This window comes from Macaca mulatta, chromosome 19 (assembly GCF_049350105.2).
Source record: "Macaca mulatta isolate MMU2019108-1 chromosome 19, T2T-MMU8v2.0, whole genome shotgun sequence".
In the NCBI taxonomy this organism is placed as follows: Eukaryota; Metazoa; Chordata; class Mammalia; order Primates; family Cercopithecidae; genus Macaca; species Macaca mulatta.
This window is the reverse complement of record NC_133424.1, coordinates 13,193,665-13,220,855: the sequence shown is the minus strand read 5'-3', so window position 1 is coordinate 13,220,855 and position 27,191 is coordinate 13,193,665. Positions and strand designations below refer to the sequence as shown.

The following is a 27,191-nucleotide window of genomic DNA, read 5'->3' as shown; positions in this document are numbered from 1 at the left end:
TACTTCCTGTTTATCACTTCCGGGTTCATCATTTTGGCATTTGGGTGCTCTTGTTGGAACTATTGAAGCCCGATTTCAGGTTCTTTTCCCCATTTCCCCTTTGCAAGGAAGGCTTCTGGATTCTCCTAAATTTCCGATCTCTGGGTAGGAGGAGTCCAAGTCTCTGTCATGAGGAACGGAAATGTGAGGGCCTCGGGTGTGACTCTAAAATCCGCCCTCAGCTTGCACGCCGGAAGCTGCAATTTCTGCAGCGGAAGAGGCGTGACCTGGCCTTCGAGTCGCTATGTCTACTAACAATATGTCGGACCCACGGAGGCCGAACAAAGTGCTTAGGTGAGGACGCCAGCGTCGTGGCCACGGGTTCGGGTTGGGGGTGTGGATCGGGGCCCTGGGAAGCGTCTGTCTATCCCGGGGACAGGACCTGAGCGCCCCTGACCCTCGAGCCTGTCGCAGGTACAAGCCCCCGCCCAGCGAATGTAACCCGGCCTTGGACGACCCGACGCCGGACTACATGAACCTGCTGGGCATGATCTTCAGCATGTGCGGCCTCATGCTTAAGGTGGGCGGGATTGAGCTTCTGTGGGTGTAGTTGGACCTGAGAACGAGGCCCGGGGGCGGGTTTGGAATGAAGCCGGGCGTCTTGTCATTGCTGATGAGGCAGGACCTGAGATCGGCCGGGAGTGGGGCTGGGATGACGCTGGGCCAAGAAAGCCCCAGTCTTTGGTGAAGTCAAGAATTCGGGTCAGGGCGGGGATGTGGCAGATTGGTCTGCGGGTGGGGCCAGGCTTTGAAGCAACTTGGAGGGGACTCGTGGAAAGGGGCAGGGTCTTAAGCATGTGGGATGTCAGAGTCTTGGCCCTGAGAGACGCAGTCCAGGCAGTAGGACTAGAAACCATGTATCTGGAGTATGCCATGAGCAGGTGGGACTGAGGAGTTCCGGGGGGCAAGGTCCCAGCTGCATCAGATGGAATCAGTGGGCATGAACTGGTGTCTGGAAAGGTGGCTTCGGGACTCATTGTTGTGCCTTTCACTGACCTGCCCACCCACCTACCTTTCCCCAGCTGAAGTGGTGTGCTTGGGTCGCTGTCTACTGCTCCTTCATCAGCTTTGCCAACTCTCGGAGCTCGGAGGACACGAAGCAAATGATGAGTAGCTTCATGTGAGACTTGGCCGAGAGAACGAGTGACTCTTGAGTAAGGGGTGGGGGGACTCCAGCCTGCCCATCCTGGACTGACACCTCTCTCCTGTCTCAGGCTGTCCATCTCTGCCGTGGTGATGTCCTATCTGCAGAATCCTCAGCCCATGACGCCCCCGTGGTGATATCAGCCTAGAAAGGTCACATTTTGGACCCTGTTTATCCACTAGGCCTGGGCTTTGGCTGCTCAACCTGCTGCCCTCAGCTGCCATCCTGGACTTCCCTGAATGAGGCTGTCTCAGTGCCTCCAGCTGGATGGAGGGAACCTGGCCCTTTCCTAGGGAACACCCTAGGCCTACCCCTCCTGCCTCCTTTCCCCTGCCTGCTGCTGGGGGAGATGCTGTCCATGTTCTAAGGGTATTCATTTGCTTTCTTGTTGTCGCCTGTTAATAATAAAGTTTTTCACTCTGGCTGTCAGCCTCTTCTGTTCATTGGGGCGTTCCTTCTAGCTGGGGGAAAGGGCTCTAGCTCCATAGGCCTGGTGTGGAGCCCCAGTCTGGAAACTTCTGGCTGTTCGCTTGATAAACTTTGTGTCTTAAGTCATAAACTTCATAAACTTTGTGTCTTAAGTCAGGTGCTAGGAACAAGACAGTGACTTCTGCCCTCTGGCAACTCACCAGATGGCCCTGATGACCTAGATAATCTGGGCTTTGGTTTCCTTTTCTTTTTCTTTTTTTCTTGAAAAAAGATATGCCATGCAGGCTGAGTGCAGTGGCACAATCTCTGGTTACTGCACCCTCAAACTCCTGGGCTCAAGCAATCCTCCCATCTCAGCCTCCCACATAACTGGGACCACACATGCGTGCTACCATGCCCAGTTATTTTTGTTTTTTTGAGACAGAGTTTTGCTCTTGTTGTCCAGGCTGGCATGCAATGGCATGATCTTGATCTCAGCTCACTGCAACCTCCGCCTCCCAGGTTCAAGCGATTCTCCTGCCTCAGTCTCCCAAGTAGCTGGGATTACAGGCATGTGCCACCATACTCAGCTAATTTTTGTATTTTTGCATTTTGTGTAAAATTACAAATTCTGTGTTTTCAAACCCGTCTCTACAAAACAACCCATGTTGCCCAGGCTGGTCTCAAACTCCCGGGCCCAAGCGATCCACCAGCCTGGGCCTCCCAAAGTGCTGGAATTGCAGGCTTGAGCCACTGCCCCTGGCCTGGGCTTTGTTTTCTATCAGAGAATGAACTGGTAGGAATTGGGAAAGGCGTGAAAGACTCGGGGTCTTTCCCCACTTATCAGACCCCCTTTCCTCTCCGGAACACCCAGGGATCCTTCTCAACCAGGCTGGATCCCATCCCCGGTACTCCAAGGGTACTTACCCAACGTCCCAATCCCCACAGTATAGGACTCTTATCAAATCCTCCTCTTAGGCAAGCTAGGTCCTTCCAGGATTCCAAGCATTGCAAGACTCGTTATAGCCCGTGAGACGTCAAAGTCACCTTTAGCCCAACAAGTGCCCTGAGGGTGGCATTTTCCTACCTTCCTATGAGGACCCCCGGGATTGCCGAGTGCTACAGCCTCTGTCCCGTGAGCCGCCAGACCGCGCCCTGGCCCCGCCCCTGCCCCCCGATTGGCCCGGCCGGGTCTCGGGGCGGGGCGTTTGCTCGGCCTTTCCAGGGCCGTGGAACCCCAGGAGGAAGCTGCCGAGCCATGGGTGCCTACGCGCCGGCTGCGGGGGTCAGCGCTCGCGGCTGCCTGGACGCAGCAGGCCCCTGGACCATCTCCCGCGCCCTGCGGCCACCGCTCCCGCCTCTCTGCTTTTTCCTTTTGTTGTTGCTGGCGGCTCCCGGTGCTCGGGCCGGGGGATACGAGGTGAGTGGGGCCTCCGAGCGGAAACGTACAGGAGGCAGAGTGAAACACCAAATACAGTCTAGAGGTGTGGGTGGGTCTGTCCTGCGGGTGTCTAGTGAATGGCTGATGATATGACAGTGTGGTCTTAGTGCGTGCTTTGTGTCACTGCGAGGTCTGGCTGTGCGCATCTGAGTATGGGACTGTGTCTGATTGTACCTGCCTCTGTGTCTCCGGGATGCTTGCCTGGACTTTGCCTGCACTTAACTGTGGGATTGGAGGGGCAGGAGGTGGCAGGAGGTGAGCAGTGTATGTGTGGGGGGAGGTGCGGGCTGAGAGCTGGGACTCTAGAGTCTGCCTGAAATTCCAGCCTAGTTCTTCCACTTCCTAACTGTGTGACGCTGGGCAAGTCACCTATCCTCTCTGAGTCCCAGTGCCTTCATCTGGAAACTGAGGATAACATCACCCCACCTCCCAGGGTGACCGTCTGCTGTTGGCAAGTGCTGAACAAACGTCAGCTACTTCTATTATTGTTTTCCCAGAGTGTGAATGAGAGCTGCCCTATGGGTTTGTGCAAAGTGGGGGTTGTATCTGTGAGCACAACTATGTATGTGTGTGTCCTGCCTGGGAGGGCCTGGCCTCCTCGGCACATAGGCGAGATCAGGCCTCTCTGAGTCACTCACCTCTAGATCAAGACTTACTTTGCAGCCCCTGACATCCGGGGTTATTGACAAGGTATGTGTGTTTGGGGTCCCTGTGCAGACATGTCCCACAGTGCAGCCGAACATGCTGAACGTGCACCTGGTGCCTCACACACATGATGACGTAGGCTGGCTCAAAACCGTGGACCAGTACTTTTATGGAAGTGAGTAGAGGATGGGGACTGGTCCCTGGGATCCCCATGGTCCGTGTAATCCCTTCTGGGTCCTGGACATTAGGGTGGAGCCAGTGTCACCCTAAGATCCAGGACTTGGGCTCCTGTGTCTAGGAATAACCCCCTTGGCTCTGCTGTGCCCTGAGAGCCTTATCCCTGTTATCCACAGTCAAGAATGACATCCAGCACGCCGGTGTGCAGTACATCCTGGACTCAGTCATCTCTGCCTTGCTGGCAGATCCCACCCGTCGCTTCATTTACGTGGAGATTGCCTTCTTCTCCCGTTGGTGGCACCAGCAGACAAATGCCATGCGGGAAGTCGTGCGAGACCTTGTGCGCCAGGGTGAGTCTGCCCCAAGGAAGTGAAAAGAGGAAGCCCAGCCCAGCTTCTGCTTCTGCATTTCTGGTTTCTGAGATTTTATCATGCCATGTGCAAGTTGTGCAACATGCATATCGCTCCGCCTGCCTGGACTCTCCATTTGGGGAACTCTTTTTTTTTGAGACGGAGTCTCGCTCTGTCGCTCAGGCTGGAGTGCAGTGGTGCGATCTCCGCTCACTGCAAGCTCCGCCTCCCAGGTTCACGCCATTCTCCTGCCTCAGCCTCCCGTGTAGCTGGGACTACAGGCGCCCGCCAACACGCCCGGCTAATTTTTTGTATTTTAGTAGAGACGGGGTTTCACCGTGTTCGCCAGGATAGTCTCGATCTCCCGACCTCATGATCTACCCGCCTCGGCCTCCCAAAGTGCTGGGATTACAGGCGTGAGCCACCACGCCCGGCCGAGAACTCTTATACATCCCACAAGGCCCCATCTGCCATGCATCCTCCGGGAAGCCTGCCATGCAGGGGGGCCTCTTTCCCTTATCTGGGAACTATGGCCTGGGGGCGACCCCTCTTCTCCTTCCGCCAGAAATGAGTGCACAGGCAGGCTTTCACATTCCCAGTATCACCCACCCTGGTCCCACTCCTGGCTGTGACCACTGACCCCGACCTTGCCTGTCCTGGCACAGGGCGCCTGGAGTTCGCCAACGGTGGCTGGGTGATGAACGATGAGGCAGCCACCCACTACGGTGCCATCGTGGACCAGATGACACTCGGGCTGCGCTTTCTGGAGGACACATTTGGCAGTGACGGGCGACCCCGTGTGGCCTGGCACATTGACCCCTTCGGCCACTCTCGGGAGCAGGCCTCGCTGTTTGCGCAGGTGCGACCCGGGACCTCTCTTGGGCCCACCTCTTCACTCACTCTGGCTCCTCCCTCGCCCACTCAAACCCCGCCCTCTCCCTGCAATCTCACAAGGACCAGGCCCAAGCCTGTTGAAGCCCTGCCCCTTGAGTGAGGCCGTAAGGCCAGTGACTTTTGAGCTCTGGCCTCAGCCGGCTATGCCCAGCCCCAGGATGACCCAGCTCCGGCTGACTCCACCCTCTCCCCTAATAGGCCCCCCTTCGTGTTCTGGCCCCACCCACTAGCTAGGATCATGGCTCCTCCCTAAACTGGGTGGCAAGTGGATGCCTAGGCTGCCTTAAAAACAGCTTCATTACCTGTGCTCAGACCCCATCCATCCTCAGGTTGTGGAAGGGGGAACCTCATTCCTGGAGTCAGGCCTGCTCTGAGCTTTGACAGCGCTGGGGAGGTGAACCTGGTTTCTGATGTTGGACCCGCCCTCTCCCTGCTAGCCCAGGGTAGTGAGTTCTGAAACTTCCCCAAGCTTGGAGATAAGCTGGAGGCCGCTCTGTTTCAGCCCTACGTTTTTTTGTTTTGTTTTGTTGATACATCCCTATCATCCTGCTGGAGTGCAGTGGTGCAATCCTAGCTCACTGTAGCCTCAATCTCCGGATTTAAGCGATTCTCCTGTCTCAGCCTCCGTAGTAGATGAGACTACAAGAGCGCACCACCACGCCTGGCTAATTTTTAAGTTTTTTGTAGAGACAGTCTGTCTGTGTTGTGCAGGCTGGTCTCAAAAACTCCTGGGTATAAGTGATCCTCTTGCTTTGGCCTCCCGGAAGGCTGGGATCACAGGCAAGAGCCATCACACTGACTTAGCTCTGCTTTTTAACCTGTGCTCTGACCTGTCCCTCCCAAGCAAAGAGGAGTTTGGTGGTGAGAGGGCTGGGCGCTAATTCACACTGCCTTTTCCTCCCCCATCCCCAGATGGGCTTTGACGGCTTCTTCTTCGGGCGCCTTGATTATCAAGATAAGCGGGTACGGATGCAGAAGCTAGAGATGGAGCAGGTGTGGCGGGCCAGTGCCAGCCTGAAGCCCCCGACCGCGGACCTCTTCACTGGTGAGGGGGCTTGGTGAGGGCAGGGCCAGCCATGGTGCCACACACTCAGAAGGGCCCTGGGCTTGATATCTGCTCTGCTGTCACTGTCCTGGAATTTCTATATTCTGGGAACAAAGTCTCTGCATTTCCTTTTGCACTGGGATGCAAATTCTGAAGCCCATCCTGGGTGGGACATGGCAGGCTTTGAAACCACGGCAGGTCTGGGTGATGGGCCACCCCTTGAACCTGGTGTGACCTGCAGGTGTACTTCCCAACGGTTACAACCCGCCAATGAATCTGTGCTGGGATGTGCTGTGTGTCGATCAGCCAGTGGTAGAGGACCCCCGCAGCCCCGAGTACAACGCCAAGGAGCTGGTCGATTACTTCCTAAATGTGGCCACTGCCCAGGTAACCCTGGTGTCCAGAACCTTCAAGTCCGGTATATACAAAGCAATGAGCCCTTCCCATGGTACAGGCATCCCCCTAACACGTTATCTTTATTTTTAATTTTTTTGAGACAGAGTCTTACTCTGTCTCAAGGAGTGCAGTGGTGCGATCTCGGCTCACTGCAACCTCCGCCTCCTGGGTTCAAACAAGCACATCCAGCTAATTTTTGTATTTTTGCACTGGGGTCTCATCATGTTGGCCAGACTGGTCTTGAACTCCTGACCTCAAGTGATCCACCTGCCTTGGCCTCCCAAAGTGCTGGGATTACAGGCGTGAGCCACCATGCCTCTTTACTTTTAATTTATTTTTAATTAATTAATTTTTTTAAGCTGGAATCTTGCTCTGTCACTCAGGCTGGAGAGCAGTGGCACGATCTCGGCTCACTGCAACCTCCACCTCCTACAATCAAGCGATTCTCCCACCTCAGCCTCCCAAGTAGCTGGGACTCCAGACGCACACCACCACATCCAGCTAATTTTTTGTATTTTTAGTAGAGATGGTGTTTCACCATGTTGTCCAGGCTGGTCTCAAACTCCTGAGCTCAAGTGATCTGCCTGCCTCGGACTCCCAAAGTGCTGGGATTACAGGTGTGAGCCACCACACCTGGCCTCTATTTTTAACATTCTTATTTATTTATTATTTATTATTATTTTTTTGAGACAGAGTCTTGCTCTTGTCACCCAGGCTGGAGTACAGTGGCGTGATCTCAGCTCACTGCAACCTCTGCCTCCCAGGTTCAAGCAATTCTCCTGCTACAGCCTCCTGAGAAGCTGGAATTACAGGCACCCGCCACCACGCCCAGCTAATTTTTGTAGTTTTAGTAGAGACAAGGTTTTGTCATGTTGCCCAGGCTGGTCTTGAACTCCTGACTTCAGGTGATCTGCCCGCCGCAGCCTCCCAAAGTGCTGGGATTATAGGCGTGAGCCACTGTGCCCAGTCTATTTTTAACATTTTTATTGAGAATTCCTTTTTTATTTTTTTGAGACTCACTCTGTCACCCAGGCTGGAGTGCAGTGGCACAATCTCAGCTCACTGCAACCTCCACCTACTGGGTTCAAGCGATTCTCCTGCCTCAGCCTCCCGAGTAGTTGGGATTACAGGTGCCCACCACCACGCCCGGCTAAGTTTTATGTCTTTTTAGTAGAAAGGGGGTTTCACCATATTGGCCAGGCTGGTCTCGAACTTCTAACCTTGTGATCCACCAGCCTCAGCCTCCCAAAGTTCTGGAATTACAGGCATGAGCCACCGCGCCCAGCCTTTAACACTTTTTTTTTTTTTTTTTTTTTTTTTTTTTGAGACGGAGTCTCGCTGTGTCTCCCAGGCTGGAGTGCAGTGGCGTGATCTCGGCTCACTGCAAGCTCCGCCTCCCAGGTTCACGCCATTCTCCCGCCTCAGCCTCCCAAGTAGCTGAGACTACAGGCGCCCGCCACCACGCCCGGCTAGTTTTTTTTTGTATTTTTAGTAGAGACGGGGTTTCACCATGTTAGCCAGGATAGTCTTGATCTCCTGACCTCGTGATCCACCCGCCTCGGCCTCCCAAAGTGCTGAGATTACAGGCTTGAGCCACCGCGCCCGGCCTGCCTTTAACACTTTTATAAGTAAAAAAAATTATTTTTTCACAGAGACAACATCTTACCATGTGGCCCAGGCTGGTCTCAAATTCCTGAGCTCAAGTGATCCTCCTGCCTTGGCCTCCCAAAGTGCTAGGATTATAGGTGTGAGCCACCATGCCTGGCATAACACGGTCTCCTAAAAAATTTTTTTTTCCCTTTTTTTAAAAAATTGATGGCCAGATGCAGTGGCTCATGCCTGTAATCCCAGCACTTTGGGAGGCCGAGACGGGCAGATCATCTGGTCAGGAGTTCGAGACCAGCCTAGCCAACATGACGAAACCCTGTCTCCACTAAAAATATAAAAATTAGCTGGGTGTGGTGGTGCATGCCTGTAATCCCAGCTACTTGGGAGGCTGAGGCAAGAGAGTCGCTTGAACCTGGGAGGTGGAGGTTTCAGTGAGCCGAGATCACATCACTGCACTCCAGCTTGGGCAGCAGAGTGAAACTCTGTCTCAAAAAAAAAAAGAAAAAAAATTGTTTCAGATTAATATTTTTTTTCTTGAGACAGGGTATTACTATGTGGCCCAGACTGGTCTTAAATTCCTAGACTCAAGCGATCCTCCTGCCTCAGTCTCCTGAGCAGCTGGGATTACAAGTGTGAGCCCCTGTAATTATGTTCTCATGCCCCTTGGAGGAAGATGCTATTCTCTTCACCATCACCATGCCCCCCTCCTGGATTTTTTTTTTTTTTTTTTGAGGCGGAGTCTCGCTCTGTCGCCCAGGCTGGAGTGCAGTGGCGCGATCTCGGCTCACTGCAAGCTCCGCCTCCCGGGTTCCCGCCATTCTCCTGCCTCAGCCTCCCGAGTAGCTGGGACTACAGGCGCCGCCACCACGCCCGGCTAATTTTTTTGTATTTTTAGTGGAGACGGGGTTTCATTGTGTTAGCCAGGATGGTCTCGATCTCCTGACCTCGTGATCCGCCCGTCTCGGCCTCCCAAAGTGCTGGGATTACAGGCTTGAGCCACTGTGCCCGGCCCTCCTCCTGGATTTATGTGCATTCCTCATTAGAAGAGATAGCATAGGCTGGGCAAGAGATAACATGGCATGGTGCTTGGATGCCCTCTTCTAGGTAGTGGGTCCAAGAGAGCTGCTTAACAACCGGTGGCTACTTTTATCTGTGTCCCCACGCTCCCGTGTGCCATACCTCCACCCATGCCTGTATGTGCACCCAACATCCTTGACCCCATATACATCAAAACACAGCCATACACAGGGATGGCCCAGGATCCTCTGGCCTCAGGACTCCCCTCTTGCCTGCAGGGCCGGCATTACCGCACCAACCACATTGTGATGACCATGGGCTCGGACTTCCAGTATGAGAACGCCAACATGTGGTTCAAGAACCTTGACAAGCTCATCCGGCTAGTAAACGCGCAGGTCAGTGTGCCTACCCTGTGGTACCCTTGTGCACATGTGCACTTGCATCCGGGGGCCTTGTGTCATGTGCATAGCTCTCAGTGCTGTCTTTGTTTTCTATTGTTCTATTGTGGTCATTCTATAACAAATGACCACACACGTAGCAGCTCAAAACAATGGAAATACATCGTTTTACAGTTCTGTAGGTAAGAAGTCCAGCATGAGGCTGGGCGTGATGGCTCACACCTGTAATCCCAGCACTTTGGGAGGCTGAGCCGGGCAGATCACGAGGTCAAGAGTTCAAGACCAGCCTGACCAACATGGTGAAACCCTGTCTCTACTAAAAATACAAAAATTAGCCAGCTGTGATGGTGCACGCCTGTAATCCCAGCTACTTGGGAGCCTGAGGCAGAGGAATTGCTTGAATCCGGGAGGCAGATGTTGCAGTGAGCCGAGATCACACCCCTGCACTCCAGCCTGGGCCACAGAGAAAGACTCTGTCTCAAAAAAAAAAAAAAAAAAAAAAAAATTCCAGCCTGAGTCTCACCAGGCTATAATCAAGGTGTTGGCAAGGCTGTGTTCTTTCTGCAGTCTCTAGGAGAGAATACAATTTCCTTGCTTTTTCCAACATCTAGAAGTTGCCCACATTCAAAGTCTCTTCTTGGCTCCATCTTCGAAGCCAGCCACACAGCATCTTTCTGACCCTGTTTCTGTAATCACATCCCTTTCTCTCATTCTCACCTCTTCTGCCTCCCTCTTCCACATTTTAATTTATTTATTTATTCAGAGACGGAGTGTTGCTCTGTCGCCCAGGCTGGAGTGCAGTGGCGTGCTCTCAGCTCACTGCAACCTCTGCCTCCCAGGTTCAAGTGATTCTTCTGCCTCAGCCGCCCAAGTAGCTGGGACTACAGTCGCGTGCCACCACTCACAGCTAATTTTTGTATTTTTAGTAGACAGGGTTTCACCATGTTGGCCAGGACGGTCTCGATCTCTTGACCTCGTGATCCACCCCGCTCGGCCTCTCAAGGTGCTGGGATTACAGATTTGAGCCACTGTATGGCCTAATTTCCCTACTTTAAGTTTAGCTGATGAACAACCTCAATTACATCTGCAACCTTAATTCCCCTTTTGCCATGTAATCTAATGTAGTAATAGCTTCTGGGGATCAGGACATGGACACTTTTGGGCAGTTATCATTTTACCCAATACAGATGTGTTAGTGTTTCGCACTAAGTGGCCTGTGGCTGTGGCTGTGTGCACAGTCACTCTCATCAGCACAGAAACTTGTCTCCCCTCTCCCATCTCAGGCACCCCTTGCCGTCAATCTTGTCCTCACTGCAGTGCAATCTCCATCCCCACCTTCCACTCGCTCCCTGCACTGCTATTTCACCAAAACAGCTCTTTTATGTCATTTATTTTTATTTATTTTTTCTTTTTAAAATTTTGTTTATTTATTTATTTGTTTGTTTATTGAACTAGAGGCTTGCTTTGTCACCCAGGCTGGAGTGCAGTGGTACAATCTTGGCTCACTGCAACCTCTGCCTCCTGGGTTCTAGCGATTCTCCTGCCTCAGCCTCCCAAGTAGTTGGGACTACAGGCATGTGCCACCAACCCAGGCTAATTTTTGTATTTTCAATAGACGCAGGGTTTCCCTATGTTGGCCAGGTTGGTCTCAAACTCCTGTCCTCAAGTGATCTGCCTACCTCGGTCTCCCAAAGTGCTGGGATTGTAATCTGAAGTGGGCGGATCACTTGAGGACAGAAGTTCGAGACCAGCCTGGCTAACACGGTGAAACCTTGTCTGTACTAAAAATACGACAAATTAGCTGGGTGTGGTGGCACTTATCTATAAGACCAGCTACTCGGCAGGCTGAAGCAGGAGAATCGGTGGAATCTGGGAGGCAGAGGTTGCAGCAAGCTGAGACCGTGCCACTGCACTCCAGCCTGGGCGACAGAGTGAGACTCAGTCTCAAAAAAAAAAAAAAAAGTTTATTGAGTACCTACTGTATACACTGGGGACACAGCACGTGCAAAACAAACATCCTTTTCCTCATATAGGTCACTTTCTTCTTCCTCCACCTCGCTCAGGTGAAAGTGCACCTCCATTCATTATAAAAATTGTGTCTAGGCCGGGCGCGGTGGCTCAAGCCTGTAATCCCAGCACTTTGGGAGGCCGAGACGGGCGGATCATGAGGTCAGGAGATCAAGACCATCCTGGCTAACACGGTGAAACCCCGTCTCTACTAAAAAGTACAAAAAACTAGCCGGGCGAGGTGGCGGGCGCCTGTAGTCCCAGCTACTCAGGAGGCTGAGGCAGGAGAATGGCGGGAACCCGGGAGGCGGAGCTTGCAGTGAGCTGAGATCTGGCCACTGCACCCCAGCCTGGGCGACAGAGCAAGACTCCGTCTCAAAAAAAAAAAAAAAAAAAATTGTGTCTAGGCCGGGCATAGTGGTTTGCGTCTGTAATCCCAGCACTTTGGGAGGCTGAGGCGGGCGGATCACAAAGTCAGATCGAGACCATCCTGGCTAACACGGTGAAACCCCGTCTCTACTAAAAAATACAAAAAATTAGCCGGGCGTGGTGGCGGGTGCCTGTAGTCCCAGCTACTCAGGAGTTGAGGCTGGAGAATGGCATGAACCCGGGAGGTGGAGCTTGCAGTAAGCCGAGATTGGGCCACTGCACTCCAGCCTGGGTGACAGAGCGAGACTCCGCCTCAAAAAAAAAAAAATTTGTGTCTTTTGATAATAATCTGATGGTCCTGCAAAACGATTATTCCTGCCCTATAATGTCACACTTAGTTTTTCCACAAAAGTTTTTAATAATAAAGTTGGAATTATTGTAAAAGTTTAGTAAAATTTCAGGTTTATTCTTGCATCTCCGAAATCCTTTTTAAAAAGGCTAGTGGTCATGTTTGACTTCAGCCAAAATTCATTTTCACATCCGACCATTGGTTTGGCCACCAAATGTGTATTTAGATAAACTGAACCTATGGGATGCATGAATGTGCACACATGTGTGGAAGTGTGGGCCCCCGGGAAGGTGCGGACTCCCGAGGGCTCACTCCATCGCCTCCCCCAGCAGCAGGCAAAAGGAAGCAGTGTCCATGTTCTCTACTCCACCCCCGCTTGTTACCTCTGGGAGCTGAACAAGGCCAACCTCACCTGGTATTTGGGGAAACTGGGGAGCTTGGGGGGGTTGGCATGCCCCGTGGGTCATGACCCTGCCCTCAATGCCCCTGCCGCTGTAGGTCAGTGAAACATGACGACTTCTTCCCTTACGCCGATGGCCCCCACCAGTTCTGGACCGGTTACTTTTCTAGTCGGCCGGCCCTCAAACGCTACGAGCGCCTCAGCTACAACTTCTTGCAGGTGGGTAGGAGCCGGGCTAGAGGGGGCACACAGCCCCGAGGCCCGACCTGGGCACCCCAACATACCCCTCTGCCTCCAGGTGTGCAACCAGCTGGAGGCGCTGGTGGGCCTGGCGGCCAACGTGGGACCCTATGGCTCAGGAGACAGTGCACCTCTCAGTAAGCATTGGGCCCAAGAGAGGAAGAGGTTTGCGGCTGAAGCTGGAAACCACCCCAGGCCGCCCCTCTCGAGTTCCTTCTTCTTTTTTTTTTTTTTTTTTTGAGACGGAGTTTCGCTCTGTCGCCCAGGCTGGGGTGCGGTGGCAAGCCCCGCCTCCCAGGTTCACGCCATTCTCCTGGCTCAGCCTCCCGAGTAGCTGGGATTACAAGTGCCCGCCACCACGCCCGGCTATTTTCAGTAGAGATGGGGTTTCACCGTGTTAGCCAGGATGGTCTTGATCTCCTGACCTCGTGATCCGCCCGCCTCTGCCTCCCAAAGTGCTGGGATTACAGGCGTGAGCCACCGCGCCCGGCCGTCCTCGAGTTCCTTCTTAAAGCCTCTAAGAACCCTGCCCGCCAGCACCGGACCTTTCGCTTCCCCTTGGGGTCCGAGCTGAGTCCCGCAGAACCTCACCGGACTCATTGTCTATGAGCAGATAAGGCGATGGCCGTGCTCCAGCATCACGACGCTGTCAGTGGCACCTCCCGCCAGCACGTGGCAGACGACTACGCACGCCAGCTTGCTGCAGGCTGGGGGTCTTGCGAGGTGCGCGGGACGGGACTTGGGAGACATGGGGGTGGAGACACAAAGGGGCGGGGCCGGGGCCTGGGAAAGAAGGGACAGGGACAGGTGTGACGTGTAACCGAGAGCGGTGTGGCGGGCTACAAGGGCTCGTGGGCGCGGGGCTTGTAGGAGGCAGGGAAAGATTCAGTAACGGGGCGGGGCCTTGGAGGGGAAAAGGAGGCGGGGCGTGGGCAAGAGGAGGCCGAGACAGCCATGGGGCATAGTCAAGGGCAGCAGGGCTGGGCTAGAAGGGCTTGTGGGGCGAGTCTTGAGGGAGGCGGGACACAGACCGGAACGGGGCGGAGCCGGAGAGGAGAGGGAAGGAGTCAGATAGGCCAGGCGTCCAGAACCCACTGGTCCCTTTGCACTCTTCCGCAGGTTCTCCTGAGCAACGCGTTGGCGCGGCTCAGAGGCTTCAAAGATCACTTAACCTTCTGCCGACAGCTAAACATCAGCATCTGCCCGCTCAGCCAGACGGCGGCGCGCGTGAGCCGGGACGGGAGGGGTGGATCTTGGGCAGATGGGCTTTAGAGGAGGTAGTTGGAAAATGTTTTTGGAGGACTATACTGGAGTGAAATTACGTGGGCTGCGACGCTGGGTCAGGACAGAGACCAACGCATCTCGAGGGGGCTTGGCGTGATGGGCTGTGACCGTACCAGGACCACCCAGGGGCATTTCTGTGCAAAGTGGGTGGGTTTGGAGAAGGCCTGCTGTGACCCGTGCCCTCTCTGACCGCCCCCCCAGTTCCAGGTCATCGTTTATAATCCCCTGGGGCGGAAGGTGAATTGGATGGTACGGCTGCCGGTCAGCGAAGGCGTTTTCGTTGTGAAGGACCCCAATGGCAGGACAGTACCGAGCGATGTGAGCCCAGACAACGAATATTCCCCCGCTGGAACCCCTCCCACATGGGCATTTCCTCGTTGCCCTCATGGATACCGCCTGCCTCCATGAATACCTCCCACTCATACATATCTCTTCCCCGCTCTTGTATCTTCTCCCTCTGCCCCTTAATATCAGTCTCCCCTTGGGAACATCTGCCTCCTGTGAGTGGTCCTCCCTTTTCTTTTTTGAGACAGAGTCTCGCTCTGTCACCAAGGCTGGAGTGCAGTGGCGCGATCTCGTCTCACTTCAGCCTCCGACTCCCGGGTTCAAGTGAGTCTCATGCCTCAGCCTCCCGAGTAGCTGGGATTACAGGCATGCGCCACCACGCCCGGCTAATTTTTGTATTTTTAGTAGAGACAAAGTTTCACAATGTTGGTCAGGGTGGTCTCGAACTCCTGACCTCATGATCTAACCTCCTCGGCCTCCCAAAGTGCTGGGATTACAGGCATGAGCCACCGTGCCTGGCTGGTCCCCCATTTTAATACCCTGCTCCCCCAGGAAAATTTATTGCTGTTTATGGACATCTCCTTCATTCCAGAAAACGTCCTCCCCCAAACCTCTTCCTCTCCTGAGAACCTGCCTCGAGGGTTTCTTCCCCTACTTCCTCCTTCACTCCCCTACTTCACTCCTTCACTCCATAGTCTCTCTGCCCTCCCAGTGGGTTTTTTTCCACCTGGTGAATCTTCTCTGCAATCATTTCCTTGGAATCTGACTGTCCCCCCACCACCACACACACCTCCATTTCCTTTCCCCATCTCAGGACTCTTTTCCTTCCTTGAGTTTGTTGTCTCCATGCATGTATGGCTTTCCGTGGGTACTCTTGACTCAGTTTCCCTCCTCCTTTATCCAAGGTGGTGATATATCCCAGCTCAGACAGTCAGGCGCACCCTCCGGAGCTGCTGTTCTCAGCCTCACTGCCCGCCTTGGGCTTCAGCACCTATTCAGTAGCCCAGGTGCCTCGTTGGAAGCCCCAGGCCCGCGCACCCCAGCCCATCCCCAGGAGATCCTGGTCCCCTGCTTTAACCATCGAAAATGAGGTGAGACCCCATTTCAATCCCCTTTCCTGTGACAAATTTGAAGTGTCATGGTAAGCTGTGTGGACTCTGGGTCAGCAGGTTCCTAGGCTCATGACCTCCTGTCACCACTCCAATCATTGTGTGTCCTTGAGCAAGTGACCTTTGTCGGAGCCTCAGTGTCCTTTCCTGGGATTGTTATGAGGACCCAGTGTGATCATGGGTGACACTTGACAGATAGGTCAGAGCTGGAGGCAGGTGGTGGTTTGCAGTTTTCAGGGAATGTGTTCCTGATAAAGGTGACATTTAAGATATGACCTGAGGGAAGGAGTCATGTGGCTGTTTGGAGGAAGAGAGATCCAGGTGGGGAGAGAATAACAGGCGCAAAACCCCTCAGGCAGGAGAGTGTGCAGAATGCCAGGAGCCACAAGGAACCCAGTGTGGCTGAAGCAGGGTGAACGGGTGACAGGTCAGACCTTGAGGGCCTTGAGGACCAAAAGGAAGACTTTGGCTTTTGCCAGTCATTGTTGCTCATGTGTCTAAGCCTAGCTCTTTGGGAGGCTGAAGCAGGAGGATCACTTGAGCCCAGGAGTTGTCCCAGCTAATTTGGAGGCCCAGATGGGAGGTTTGAGCTGGGGAGTTTGAGGTTGCAGTGAGCTGTGACTATCCCACTGTACTCCATCCTGGCAACAGAGCGAAACCCTGTCTGAAAAGAATAATAATAAAATAGGCCGGGCACGGTGGCTTATACCTGTAATTCTAGCACCGTGGGAGGCCGAGGTGAGTGGATCTACTGAGCTCAAGAGTTTGAGACCAGCATGGGCAACATGGTGAAACCCAGTCTCTACAAAAAATACAAAAAATTAGCTGGGCGTGGTGGTAATGTCTGTAATCCCAGCCACTTGGGGGCTGAAGAAGGAGGATTGCTTGAGCCCAGGTGGCAGAGGTTGCAGTGAGCCGAGATCATGCCACTGCACTCCAGCCTGGGTGACAAAGTGAGACCCTGTCTCAAAAAATAAAATAAAAGAAGTTTTGTAGTTGGACTGTTCATGTTAGGAAGAAAACATCTTTTTTATATTTTTATTAAAATGAAAGAAAAGAGGCTGGGCACAGTGACTCATGCCTGTAATCCCAACATTTTGGGAGGCCGAGGCGGGTGGATCATAAGGTCAGGAGATCGAGACCATCCTGGCGAACACGGTGAAACCCCGTCTCTACTAAAAATACAAAAAGATTAGCTGGGCGTGGTGGCAGGCGCCTGTAGTCCCAGCTACTCAGGAGGCTGAGGCAGGAAAACGTCGTGAACCTGAGAGGCGGAGCTTGCAGTGAGCCGAGATTGCACCACTGTACTCCACAGCCTGGGCAACAGAGCCAGACCCCGTCTGAAAAAAAAAAAAAAAAAGGAAAGAAAAGAAGTTAAAACATTCTCACAGGCCTCTAAAAGTCTTGTGAGTTCTGGCATTGTGGTTCACACATCAGATGCCCAAGCCCTGGTCTGCAGCAGAGGAGGGCTTTGATGGGACTTAGGGTATCACAGGTGTGCTCTGGCTGTTGTGGGGAACAGATTGTAGGCAGCCAGTGTGGAAGTGCCGGCACCTGGAAGGGGTTGACTGCACTAGCCCTGGAAGGCCACGGAGGTGGTAAGAGGTGGTGAGATTGAAAATAAGGTTGGGGTGGGCATGGTGGCTCATGCCTGTAATCCCAGGACTTTGGGAGGCTGAGGTGGGCAGGTGACCTGAGGTCAGGAGTTTGAGACCAGCCTGGCCAACATAGTGAAACCTGGTCTCTACCAAAAATACAAAAATTAGCTGGGCGTGGTGGTATATGTTTGTAGTCCCAGCTACTCTGGAGGGAAAGGCAGGAGAATCGTTTGAACCCAGGACGGGGAGGTTGCAGTGATCATGCCACTGCACTCCAGCCTGGGGGACAGAGCAAGACTCTGTCTCAAAAACAAACAAAAAAGAGAAAATCAGGTTGAATGGCTGGGTATGGTGGGCTGCTTGAGCCCAGGGCTTGGAGACTAGCCCCAGGCAACACAGTGGGACCCCATCTCTAGAAAACAAATTTAATTTAATTTTTTTTTTTAATTTAGTAGAGAGAGAGTTTCACTGTGTTGGCCAGGCTGGTATCAAACTCCTGACCTCAGGTTATCCACCCAACTCGGTCTCCCAAAGTTCTGGCCCTAAAAAAACTTTAAATTGAAAAAAAAGGGGTCGGCGCGTTAGCTTATGCCTGTGATCCCAGCACTTTGGGAGGCTGAGGCAGGTGTATCACAAGGTCAGAAGTTCGAGACCAGCCTGGCCAATATGGTGAAACCCCGTCTCTAGTGAAAATACAAAAATTAGCCAGGCATGGTGGCATGTGCCCGTAGTCCCAGCTATTCGGGAGGCTGAGGCAGGAGAATTGCTTGAACCCGGGAAGCAGAGGTTGCAGTGAGCCAAGATCACACCACTGCACTCCAGCCTGGGCGATAGAGCAAGACTCAGTCTCAAAACAAAACAAAACAAAACAAAAAAACCCAGGCTGGGTGCAGTGGCTTACGCCTGTAATCCCAGCCCTTTGGGAGGCCAAGGCGGATGGATTACCTGAGGTCAGGAGTTCGAGACCAGCCTGACCAACATTGCAAAACCCCGTCTCTACCAAAAATACGAAAATTAGCCAGGCGTGGTGGCTTGCACCTGTAATCCCAGCCACCGAGGAGGGTGAGGCAGGAGAATTGCTGGAACCCAGGGAGCTGAGGCTGTAGTGAGCTGAGATTGTGCCACTGCACTCCAGCCTGGGCGTCTTAAAAAAAAAAAAAAAAAAGGTCCAGCTGGGCGTGGTGGCTTATGCCTGTAATCCTAGTACTTTGGGAGGCCAAGGCGGGCAGATCACTTGAGGTCAGGGGTTCGAGACCAGCCTGGCCAACATGGTGAAACGCCTTCTCTACTAAAAATCCAAAAATTAGCCAGGGAGGGTGGCGGGCGCCTGTAATCCCAGCTACTCAGGAAGCTGAGGCACGAGAATCACTTGAGCCCGGGAGGTGGAGGTTGCAGTGAGCCAAGATTGCACCACTGTACTCTAGCCTGGGCGACAGAGTGAGACTCAGTCTCAAAAAACCAACGAACAAAAAAAAACCAAAACACACACATACACAAACACACACAAACCCATCTGTGGACCCTTCTCTGCCCAGCACATCCGGGCAACGTTTGATCCTGACACAGGGCTGTTGATGGAGATTATGAACATGAATCAGCGACTCCTACTGCCTGTTCGCCAGACCTTCTTCTGGTAAGGGAGGATCACCAGGCCTGAGGGTGGGGTGGTGATGCTCAGCTTGGAGCTAGGGCCCCTTACCTGACTCTCACCTCCCCCAACCCCAGGTACAACGCCAGTGTAGGTGACAACGAAAGTGACCAGGCCTCAGGTGCCTACATCTTCAGACCCAACCAACAGAAACCACTGCCTGTGAGCCGCTGGGCTCAGATCCGCCTGGTGAAGGTCAGGGACTAGGAATGATGAGTGGGCAGTTGGGAATGGGGGAGTTAGGGAGCCCAGGAGGGTGGTGGGCCATGTGTAGCGTGAGGGTAGGGGAGGATTTACTTTTCTTTCAGATCAGTGGACTAAGACCCACAGATCAGCGGGGGGAATATTTGACGGTCCTCCCATAGAGTTGATATTCATGGCTGGTTGTATGAGAGTCTCCCCGTAGGACACATACAAAGCCATTCTCATCCGCTGTGGACATTTACATACTTAGTTATAGAAATCGGGGGTGGGGCATTCCCACTTGGCCTGTGAATCAGGAGAGCCAAATATCACTGCTTGAAGAATTCACCAAAGTCTGTAGTAAGAGGAGCTTATATCTGGAGTGGATATTTGAGAGTCCACCCTTGGATTGATTGGGTTTGCGTGAGTCTCAGGGTGAATGCTTGTGGGTGCATCTGGCTAGGGACAGGGGGTTCCCAGGGCCTCTCATTGATGTTTGACTTTCATAGATGGCAAAACTCACATTTGTTCACATTCAAGAGCCTCGAATTTCATGTGAGTCCCTTTTAAATGAATGTCTGCATATCTGGGTCACTGTATTAGGATATACAGTTGTGCCTGTTCTAACAGAGTTACCCAAATTAACTGTGAGTAGAATAAGATAGAAGATTCTTTTCTTCTAACAAACAGTCTGGCTGTTAGTCCAGAGAAGGTGGGGTAGTTCCATAATCACCCAGGACTTCCTCTTCTATCTCATTGCTCTGCCTTCTCCAGTATTCAGTTTCCACCTCATGGTCCAAGATGGCTGCTAAAGCTCCAACCGCCACATCTGTATTTGAGTCAGTAGCAGAGGGACAGGAGCAAGGAACATTGTTGACACCACTTGGATCACTTTCTATGGGGCAAACTGTGGTCACTCAGCTACTGATAGCCTCAGGGAAGACTGGACAATGTAGTCTTTATCCTAGGTAGCCATGTGCCACGCTAGAATCCTATTCTATGGGGCAATGGTGAACAGGAGGCATTTATGCCACACTCAAGAGTGATGTGGCAAGCCAGGTGCAGTGGCTCATGCCTGTACTCCCAGCACATTGGGAGACTGAAGCAGGAGGATCGCTTGAGTGCAGGAGTTCAAGACCAGGTGCGAGCATTTGCTGATCAGGTGCCTACATAGTGATGCCCTGTCTCAAAAAAAGCAAAAAAAGAAAAAAAAAGAGGCCGGGTGCGGTGGCTCATGCCTGTAATCCCACCACTTTGCGAGGCCAAGGCAGGCGGATCATCTGAGGTCAGGAGTTCGAGACAAGTCTGGCCAACATGGATAGAAACCCCATCTCTACTAAAAATACAAAAATTAGCCGGGGATGGTGGCAGGTGCCTGTAATCCCTCTACTCGGGAGGCTGAGGCGGGAGAATTGCTTGAACCCAGGAGGCGGAGGTTGCAGTGAGCCGAGATCGTGCCACTGCACTCCATCCTGGGCAAGAGAGCAAAACTCTGTCTCAAAAGAAAAAAGAATTATGTGGCAGTGACTAAAGGTTGACCCTGATGTAGGCTTTAATGCGGTTTATGGCCAGGGTGAGGGGACATTTGTAGGACTCACCTCTGCTAAGGTACAGGCTGACACCCACCTCACCCGTGTGCCTGCAGACGCCCTTGGTGCAGGAGGTGCACCAGAACTTCTCAGCCTGGTGTTCCCAGGTGGTTCGCCTGTACCCAGGACAGCGGCATCTGGAGTTGGAGTGGTCGGTGGGGCCGATACCTGTGGGGTGAGTGGCACAGGCTGGGAGAGGGGTGTGGAAGCAAGGGCAGAGTGGGGTTTATCCAAGGCTCACAACTTTGCCATCCCATTGGGTACAGTGACACCTGGGGGAAGGAGGTCATTAGCCGTTTTGACACACCGCTGGAGACAAAGGGACGCTTCTACACAGACAGCAATGGCCGGGAGATCCTGGAGAGGAGGTAGGGGGTGACTGAGAGCACTGAGGGGGTTGTTTGTGGTGTGTTGGGGCCCAGGGTTGATGGGGGAGTTTGCTGATTACATGAGCATTGGAGACAGAGGATGAAGGGAGAGTGAAGAGTGGGGGAGCCAGGCCGGGTACGGTGGCTCATGCCTGTAATCCCAACACTTTGGGAGGCTAAGGTGGGCGGATCACGAGGTCAGGAGATCGAGACCATCCTGGCTAACACGGTGAAACCTCATCTCTACTAAAAATACAAAAAGTTAGCCAGGTGTGGTGGCGGGCGCCTGCAGTCCCAGCTACTCGAGAGGCTGAGGCAGGAGAATGGTGTGAACCCGGGAGGCAGAGCTTGCAATGAGCCGAGATCACGCCACTGCACTCCAGCCTGGGCAACAGAGCGAGACTCCATCTCAAAAATAATAATAATAATATAAAAAAGAGCGGGGGAGCCAGACCCCAAGCCTGACCAGCTCACCCCCAACCGCAGGCGGGATTATCGACCCACCTGGAAACTGAACCAGACGGAGCCCGTGGCAGGAAACTACTATCCAGTCAACACCCGGATTTACATTACGGTAGCTCTCCCCGACCCTGCACCTCCCCACCTCGATAGAAAGGGAATCACCCCTTATCTGCAGCATGTCAAGGCTGCCTGGGGTTGGGGTTGACTGCCCTCCACTCTCACCCTTCAACCCCCAGGATGGAAAGATGCAGCTGACTGTGCTGACTGACCGCTCCCAGGGGGGAAGCAGCCTGAGAGATGGCTCGCTGGAGCTCATGGTGAGTGGGTCAGAGCCCCATCCGAGCCAGGGTCCTCCCAACCTGGCCCCCTGCTGGACCTTGAAGGCTGTTTCTGGCCCAGTTCTCTGCTTTCAGGCCCCACTAAGCTGAGGACTCCGTTTCTTTCTTTTCTTTTCTTTTTTTCTTTTCTTTTCTTTGAGATGGAGTTTTGCTCTTGTTGTCCAAACTGGAGTGCAATGGTGCTATCTCAGCTCACTGCAACCTCTGCCTCCCAGGTTCAAGCGATTCCCCTGCCTCAGCCTTCCGAGTAGCTGGGATTACAGGCACACACCATCACGCCTGGCTAATTTTGATATTTTTAGTAGAGATGGGGTTTCACCATGTTGGCCAGGCTGGTCTGGAACTCCTGACGTCAGGTGATCCACCCACCTCGGCCTTCCAAAGTGCTGGGATTACAGGCGTGAACCACCGCACCCGGCCGAGGACTCCATTTCTATGTGCGACTTTTCCTCTCCGTTTTTCTCCATTTCCTACCCAGGCTCCCTCCAGGCTCTGACGTGCCATATCCAGGCCCCCCTGTTAGGCACTTACCTCCCTCCGGCCTGGTTCCCATGCCTACTTGGATCCTGCCTCTGCTGGGGTTGCCCTACCAGACCCTCACCTCATCATCTGTTCCTCCCACCCTTTAATTTCTCTTGACATTCCCACACGCCCTTACCTAGTTTCTAGCCCAAGGACACCCACAAACCCACGACTCTCACCCCCTCCTGGCCACTCTCCCCCCAGGTGCACCGAAGGCTGCTGAAGGACGATGAACGCGGAGTTTCGGAGCCACTAATGGAGAACGGGTCGGGGGCGTGGGTGCGAGGGCGCCACCTGGTGCTGCTGGACACAGCCCAGGCTGCAGCTGCCGGGCACCGGCTCCTGGCCGAGCAGGAGGTCCTGGCCCCGCAGGTGGTGCTGGCCCCGGGTGGCGGCGCCGCCTACAATCTCGGGGCTCCTCCGCGCACGCAGGTGAGGGGCAGCGGGGTGGGCAGAGAGGACCGGAATGAAGTCTACCAGGGAGCCGGGTTTGGTTGCAGATTTTCCTAATTAGCCCCAAACCCTCGGGCCAGCCCCATCCCCTGGACAGTCCCCGCCCAGTGCCCGCCCCTCCCAACCCGCCTGGACTGTGGTAGAGGCACAGCTGTAGCTCAGGCCCCTAAACCACCTCCTCACCTCCGGCCCCGTCCATTCACTTTAACCCCGCTCCCGCCCTCACCTTCTCACCTCCCCCAGGCTCTGTCCCGCCTCACCCCGCCCCGCGGCTTCAGCCCCGCCATAACTCTCAGAGTCTCAAGTCACATCAGTTCTACTCCGTCGGAACTCGAACCCTAAGCTTAGGACCGACCCATCTCCCCATTGGCTCAGCCCTCCCTGTCACGGCCCTGGCCTCTCCTCTCGGCTGAGCCTACCCCTCTCCGGCGAAACCCCGCCCCTACAACCTAGCCCTGCCTCCTGACCTGGCTCAGCCCCGCCCTTCTCCATCCAGGCCCCGCCCCCTCAAACTCAGCCCCGCCGTCTCTCCCGCAGTTCTCCGGGTTGCGCAGGGAGCTGCCGCCCTCGGTGCACCTGCTCACGCTGGCTAGCTGGGGCCCCGAGATGTTGCTGCTGCGCTTGGAGCACCAGTTTGCCGTGGGAGAGGATTCCGGACGTAACCTGAGCGCCCCCGTTACCTTGAACTTGAGGGTGAGAAGGGCAGAATTGAGAAGGAGATCGGAGAGAGGCAAGAAAGAGGGAGAGAAGGGAAACCTGGCTTTGCTCCAACTCATCTGGGCCCATCCCCTTCCCCGCAGGACCTGTTCTCCACCTTCACCATCACCCGCCTGCAGGAGACCACGCTGGTGGCCAACCAGCTCCGTGAGGCAGCCTCCAGGCTCAAGTGGACAACAAACACAGGTGGGGCCCTGGTCAGGGGTAGGGAAGGGGTGGAGTCTTACCCGGGGCCGGCAGGTGGGGGCAATGTGTGAGGCATGGGATGTTGGCCAGGACCCAAAAGGATCATGAGGGTATGGGGGCAGAGTCCAGATCCAGGTTAGGGCTTAACGGATCTGAAATGGGTACGGCAAACTGGGAATGGGTCTTGAGGTTTGTGGGTGGTGTTTATTCCCTAGAACAAGATTTGAAAATCCCCATTCGTGTCTAGTTCTGGGAGGGTGTCCATCACCCCTGGGGTCAGATTGAGGGTATGAGGACAGTGGCCAGGCATTGGACCTGGGAGTGTATTCAGGGCTGGGGAAGCAGGTTAGGAGTCTGGGATTGAGGCCCTGGAGACAGATTCGGGGATGTGCAGCTGTGTCCAGAACCAGGGGAGGAAGCATAGTGGGGTAAGTCAGAGGAAGTCTGCACCCCCTCACTCCTCCTTCCCCCACACCTCTCCAGGCCCCACACCCCACCAAACTCCCTACCAGCTGGACCCGGCCAACATCACGCTGGAACCCATGGAAATCCGCACTTTCCTGGCCTCAGTTCAGTGGAAGGAGGTGGATGGTTAGGTCTGCTGGGATGGCCCCTCCAAGCCCAAGCCTCCTGCTCCGGGGGCAGAGCAGACTCTCACTCTCCTCTTGGGGCTGCTGCCATTAAAATGCTACTACTAAGACTCAGGTCACTCTGTGACTGAGTGTGGGTTTTTTTTTGTTTGTTTGTTATTTGCTTGTTGGAGGGGGACAGAATTTATAACCCACAGCCGGGTGTGGTGGCTTGCTCTTATAATCCTAACAACTCTGGAGACTGAGAAGGGAGAATCACTTGAGCCCAGGAGATCTAGACTAGCCTGGGCCACAAAATGAGGCCCTGTCTGTACAAAAAATTTAAAAAATTAGCCGAGTGTGGTGACAGGTGTCTGTATTCCCAACTACTTGGGAGAATTGCTTGAGCACAGGAGGTCAAGGCTGCAGTAAGTGATAATCACACCGCTGCACTCCAGCCTGGGGAAGAGAGCCAGATCCTATCTCTTTGTGTGTGTGTGGTGGCGGGGGTCGGGGAAGGAGTCTTTCTCTGTTGCCTAGGCCGGAGTGCAGTGGCCCGATCTTGGCTCACTGCAACCTCTGCCTCCCGGGTTCTAGCGATTCTCTTGCCTCAGCCTTACAAGTAGCTGGGACTACAGGCGCCCCCCCACCATGCCTGGCTCCTTTTTGTAATTTTAGTAGAGATGGGGTTTCACCATGTTGGCCAGGCTGGCCTCAAACTCCTGACCTCAAGTGATCTGCCTGCCTCGGCCTCCCAAAGTGCTGGGATTACAGGCATGAGCCACCACAACCAGCCTGGATCCTATCTCTTGAAAAAAAAATTAAAAATTAGAAAATTATCCAGGTAGGATGGCATGCAGTTATAATCCCCAGCCACTAGTCGGGAGGCTGAGGTGGAAGGATTGCTTGAGCCCAGAAGTTTGAGGCTGCAGTGAACCATGATGGCTCCACTGCACTCCAGCCTGCGTGATAGAGCGGATCCTGTCTCTAGAAAAAAAAAAAAAAAAAAAGTAGGCAGGGCGCGGTGGCTCCCACCTGTAATCCCAGCACTTTGGGAGGCCAAGTCATGTGGATCACAAGGTCAAGAGATCGAGACCATCCTGGCTAACATGGTAAAACCCTTTCTCTACTAAAAATTCAAAAATTAGCCGGGCATGGTGGCACTCACCTGTAGTCCCAGCTACTCAGGAGGCTGAGGCAGGAGAATCACTTGAATCCAGGAGGCGGAGATTGCAGTGAGGCGAGATTGTGCTACTGCACTCCAGCCTGGTAACAGAATGAGATTCCGTCTCAAAAAAAAAAATAAATAAAAATAAAAAGTTCTTAAGTGTTCTAGGGGTCAGTTTGCAAGCACCAACAGCATATGTTTCTTAGGCCCCCTCTGATGACAAGGACTGGCCCAGGGTGGACAGGGAAGCCCAGTGAGGGTGGTATCATGTTGGCCCTCTAATGTTTCCTCTGAGAACCCCTCCAATGGGCCAGTTAGCATGGGCCACCTAGGGATGCCAGGGTGGGATGGCAGGGGACACTCTTCTGTGGTCCCACTTGGGGCATGGTCACCAGATGTGTGCTTTTCAAGTTTCCTTCTTGACAGAGGGCTGGGCCAGCTTGTGAGGCCTAAAAAGGGCTCCCTGCACCCATCTGCCATATTGGACCTGTTATTGGAGGTATCACCCCCACCAAAAGTATTTCTAAGTCCCCCTCCTATGGTAGTGACTGGCCTGGGTTGAGTAAGGACTGTGGAGTACTTTCCAGGCTCAGCCCTGGTCCCACATGCATCCCTGTTTTAACATGTGACCTCCCGCCCCAAACTTTTATAAGTCCCCCTCCAGGAAGAGAGATTGGACCTGGCCAACGAGAGGCCTGGAGAGGGTGACCTGAGTTTGCCCACAGCCCCGTGTGGGCTCCTTCATAGGAGGCTCTGAGTGCAAAGATTCCTGTGTCCCAGCCAGTGGTAGGGACTGGTTGCAACCAAATAAAGAGGCCAGCAGAAGGACCACAGGTGAGCTGCCATCCCGCAGAGGCCTCTGACTGTGGGATGTGCCTCCAGGAAATATTTGTAGGTCCTTGGGGATGGCGTGGGGATAAGGAAACAGCTTAGGTGAGCTAGGAACCCTAGAGCAGAGCACCCCAGGCCTAGTTTTGGTCACACGTGGGGCCTGGTTCCTGGATATGCTCCTTGAAAATTTGTCTAAGTCACCCTCTAAAGACAGGGATTATTACAGGTGAGCCAGAGAAGCCTGAGAAGGGCACCCCGGCATAGTTGTCCTGCTCCATAGAGTCTGGCCACAGGATGAATCCTCTGAAAACTTTAAAAAGTCTCCTTCTGATTGAGACTATCCTGGCTAACATGGTGAAACCCCATCTCTACTAAAAATACAAAGAAATTAGCTGGGCGTGGTGGCGGGTGCCTGTAGTCCCAGCTACTATGGAGGCTGAGGCAGGAGAATTGCATGAACCTGGGACAGGGAGGTTGCAGTGAGCCGAGATTGTGTCACTGCACTCCAACCTGGTCGACAGAGCGAGACTCTGTCTCAGAAAAAAAAAAAAAAAAGTCTCCTTCTAGGGCCAGGCACAGGAGCTCACATCTGTAATCTCAGTGCTTTGGGAGGCCAAGGCTGGCTGATCACTTGAGGCCAGGAGTTCAAGACAAGCCTGACCAACATGGTGAAATCCCATCTCTACCAAAAAAAACCCAAAAAATTGACCTGGTGTGGTGGTGCATGCCTGTAATCCCAGCTACTCAGGAGGCTGAGGCACCAGAATCGCTAGAACCCCAGAGGTGGAGGTTGCAGTGAGCTGAGATGGCGCCACTGCACTCCAGCCTGGGTGACAGAGCAAGATGCTGTCTCAAAAAACAAAAAATAAAGTCTTCTAGAAGGAGAAAGCAGTGAAATGTGCCAAGGTAGTCTGGGGAGAGCACCCCAGGGCTGTCTACCCTTCTGCGTGGGGC

General features: G+C 53.7%; 2 protein-coding genes across 17 annotated transcripts; both read left to right on the top strand.

The window, feature by feature from the left end:
- The first annotated feature begins 35 nt into the window (after positions 1-35).
- On the top strand, positions 36-1,611 carry WDR83OS (WD repeat domain 83 opposite strand). Its single transcript, NM_001194406.1, is given in 4 exon segments — positions 36-333; positions 454-559; positions 1,062-1,159; positions 1,254-1,611. Coding segments are annotated over 4 exon segments (321 nt in total). The 5' UTR covers positions 36-283; the 3' UTR covers positions 1,321-1,611.
- A 1,225-nt stretch (positions 1,612-2,836) lies between these two features.
- On the top strand, positions 2,837-24,378 carry MAN2B1 (mannosidase alpha class 2B member 1). 16 transcript variants are annotated; one of them, XR_013408951.1, is made up of 24 exons: positions 2,837-3,011; positions 3,750-3,852; positions 4,031-4,204; positions 4,870-5,063; positions 6,011-6,143; positions 6,385-6,530; positions 9,443-9,559; positions 12,620-12,702; positions 12,786-12,906; positions 12,986-13,064; positions 13,541-13,650; positions 14,047-14,154; positions 14,413-14,529; positions 15,402-15,587; positions 18,739-18,836; positions 18,929-19,046; positions 20,680-20,798; positions 20,890-20,991; positions 21,478-21,565; positions 21,690-21,770; positions 22,518-22,784; positions 23,284-23,459; positions 23,567-23,669; positions 24,153-24,378. XR_013408951.1 is itself a non-coding variant. In XM_077977554.1 (24 exons), exons 1-24 carry the CDS (start codon positions 2,850-2,852, stop codon positions 24,263-24,265), a joined length of 3,036 nt encoding a protein of 1,011 aa, XP_077833680.1. In that variant the 5' UTR covers positions 2,837-2,849; the 3' UTR covers positions 24,266-24,378. The 16 variants fall into 16 exon arrangements, 11 of the variants coding, with proteins under 11 accessions (XP_077833680.1, XP_028694523.1, XP_077833674.1 ...); XR_013408954.1 differs by having other exon boundaries at positions 21,690-21,822; positions 22,461-22,745; positions 23,304-23,459; XR_013408952.1 differs by having other exon boundaries at positions 21,690-21,822; positions 22,385-22,745; positions 23,304-23,459.
- Positions 24,379-27,191: the final 2,813 nt, after the last annotated feature.